This window comes from Drosophila willistoni (assembly GCF_018902025.1).
Source record: "Drosophila willistoni isolate 14030-0811.24 chromosome 2L unlocalized genomic scaffold, UCI_dwil_1.1 Seg168, whole genome shotgun sequence".
Taxonomy (NCBI): Eukaryota; Metazoa; Arthropoda; class Insecta; order Diptera; family Drosophilidae; genus Drosophila; species Drosophila willistoni.
The window spans coordinates 5,056,969-5,059,451 of record NW_025814047.1 but is presented as its reverse complement, the minus strand read 5'-3'; the positions used below and the strand labels follow the sequence as shown (position 1 = coordinate 5,059,451).

Sequence of the window (2,483 nt, the reverse complement as noted above, 5' to 3'; positions counted from 1 at the left end):
TCATTAATTTGCTGCGTCGCCGGCGGAGGAAGAGGTGAAAGGAGACTAACATGCGACGAGATGATGGCAAATGCCAGATGGCCTGACATCGATATGGCAATGGCTTGACTTTACTGTCTCTTAATTGATTGCAGCCATTTAGGCATCGTTCTGGTCCGTGCCCTGTCCTGTCCTGTCCTGTCCTGACATAGCATTCTCCTGCTGTTGGTTGGTGTGAATCTTTGCGCCTGGATTTGAATTAATTAGTGAGTGCCTTCATGTGTTGCCGCCAGTCGACATTGAGCGCCATGTTAATTGAAATTAAAGAAAACACCATCAGAGCAGAAGTCTAACAAAAATACTCACTTAAAATAAAAGTTTTACCACAAAATGCAACAAATTGTTGTTCTTTTCTATTAAGTATCACCGCACAACAAGCAACGGAGTTTGCAAGTAAGTGTGAGAATGGTCTGAAATTCACCTGAAAAATACGTTTTCTCGAGGTCTCGAGCCTCTTTCCCAATTAAGCCCCCAATTATCTATTTTATTTGTGGGAAAGATTTGGTAATATGAATAATGAGAATATTTAAATATGGGCTTATTGTTAGATTCATGAATGCTTTTAAATAAACTTCCGAATTTAAAGTTTCGACTTGATTGTAACCAATTCAAGTGCCATAAATATTCACTTTATTGATTTTTTAATATTATTGTCCTATTATGATCTCGGTCGTATCATCATCTGAACCGATTTAAATGAATAATCTTCATCGTGCCAGTCGGAATACCAGAAAATGCCTTTACCTCGAAAATCCAAAATGACCTCTCCATTTGGTATATAATGTCCATTGAGATTGCTAAATGGATATACCGAAAGGTAAGTAAAATCAATTAAATATTAATAAAATCTTAGTAAAACTCACCTGAGGCTGCCATCGTCTTCATACCACCAGGCCCCATGATAAGATATTGCTTTGTTGGATGCATCTCCTTTGTCGAATGTACTGAAGCCTCTGTCAACATTCTCTGTCAGTATATCTCCAGCTCGGCCTGAGAATTCACCCAAGGAAACCAACTTGTAAGAATCCTCTTCACCACCCACTAAGAAGCCACTGTAGCGGGCGAATCGCGTTTCATTGTTAAAGTCCTCCAAGTGAATAAACAATTCCTGTGGTTCCTCGGTGGTCATGTGATGAAGTTTCTCTAGGCCAATGAAGAATTCGCCTGTCAAGTTGCCGAAACCCTCCTTATACTCCTCCCAACTGCGATAGAAATTCTCGCTGCCATCTAACCGCCTTTGGATCACTGTCCATCCGGGACCAGCTTCAGCCACTTGCCCATTGCACGAGACACTGAAGGCTCCAGTCTGCCTGTTGACATGGATCATATGGATATCGGTGGACTTGCCGAATGCTTTGCAGCTCTTGGCCTGACAACAAGATGTGCAGCTCTTGAGCTGAATATCAAGTTTCTCCATTTGAAATTGAAGCAATTCTGAGTTGCCTTGTCTTGATTTTAGCTTCAATATCTTTTTAGTGTTTTGATCTATTTCCTTTTCTAAGGCTTTGACTTGTCTCTCTTTTTCTTCGTTCTCCGACTTCAAACTAACATACTGATTTTTTAATTCGTCAATTTGAATTTTTTTCGCATTTGTTTGTTGATGGGTTTTCATTGTTTCAGTTTCCATCGAACTAATTGACTTGGCAGCTAATTCTGGTTTCAAAATTTGTTCCAATGAATGTGTTTCCGTTTTAAGAGAATCTAATTCCGATTTGTACATGTTAAGTAACTTGTTTTTATGCTTCTTATTCTCATATTTCTTTTCAAAATATAGCTTCAAATATTTGATTTTAATGTTGTTGTAGTTTTCATACCGCACGGATAGATTGTGCATCTGTGTGAACAGGCTGAACATATTGTCCAAGGTATTTTGCTCTTCAGGCATGTTGAAAATTCTTCTGTATTCACTTATTTCATATTTCTCCACTGCACCAAGAGTTTCATCATAACCATATCGATTGGCAAGTAATCCAACAAAAATGTTTAAAAATATTATTATCGTGAAGAAATAAAATGTTTCCGCCATTTCATTCAACTGTTTCGCATGTCCGCTTTAGACAGTGGACTAAAATGTTGTGATTGCTCTCATGCGATTAGTAAATTATATTTGCAAAAGCTTCAAGGTTCTATAAACTCTACACTGAGAGAAAAACCACCATAGTATTTAAAAATGATTGATTTTATACATTTTTATGTCAATTATTGAAATCTCTTTGGAGGGTCTAATCAATCCGTTGAGGCTTTCTTAGTGTAAAGAAAACTAAAAGCTTTGCTGATAACAAAACTTAAACTTTACGATTTTCAATTTTGCAGACAACTAACTGTGAAAAACCCTCAATCTCTTTTGAGAGAAGAACTCAGCGATTCTTTTGATTTAGAAGCAAATTATTTTTTAAGCAGCAGTTTAAGCTTTTTGCTCCAGACATCTCTTTCCTCACAGTTGA

General features: G+C 37.4%; 1 protein-coding gene across 1 annotated transcript; it reads right to left on the bottom strand.

The window, feature by feature from the left end:
* Positions 1-618: 618 nt before the first annotated feature.
* On the bottom strand, positions 619-2,089 carry LOC6640902 (fibrinogen-like protein 1). The gene is made up of 2 exons (XM_023175063.1): positions 903-2,089; positions 619-836 (listed from the first exon to the last, which is right to left on the bottom strand). Exons 1-2 carry the CDS (start codon positions 2,063-2,065, stop codon positions 698-700), a joined length of 1,302 nt encoding a protein of 433 aa, XP_023030831.1. The 5' UTR covers positions 2,066-2,089; the 3' UTR covers positions 619-697.
* Between the last annotated feature and the right edge of the window lie 394 nt (positions 2,090-2,483).

What these genes read in the sequence shown, in the direction of transcription:
- LOC6640902 (XM_023175063.1), bottom strand. Translation starts at nt 2,065, where the DNA reads ATGGCGGAAACATTTTATTTCTTCACGATAATAATATTTTTAAACATT. An exon ending in GAAGACGATGGCAGCCTCAG is followed by an intron (nt 837 to 902) that starts GTGAGTTTTACT and finishes ATATCCATTTAG; the next exon opens with CAATCTCAATGGACATTATA.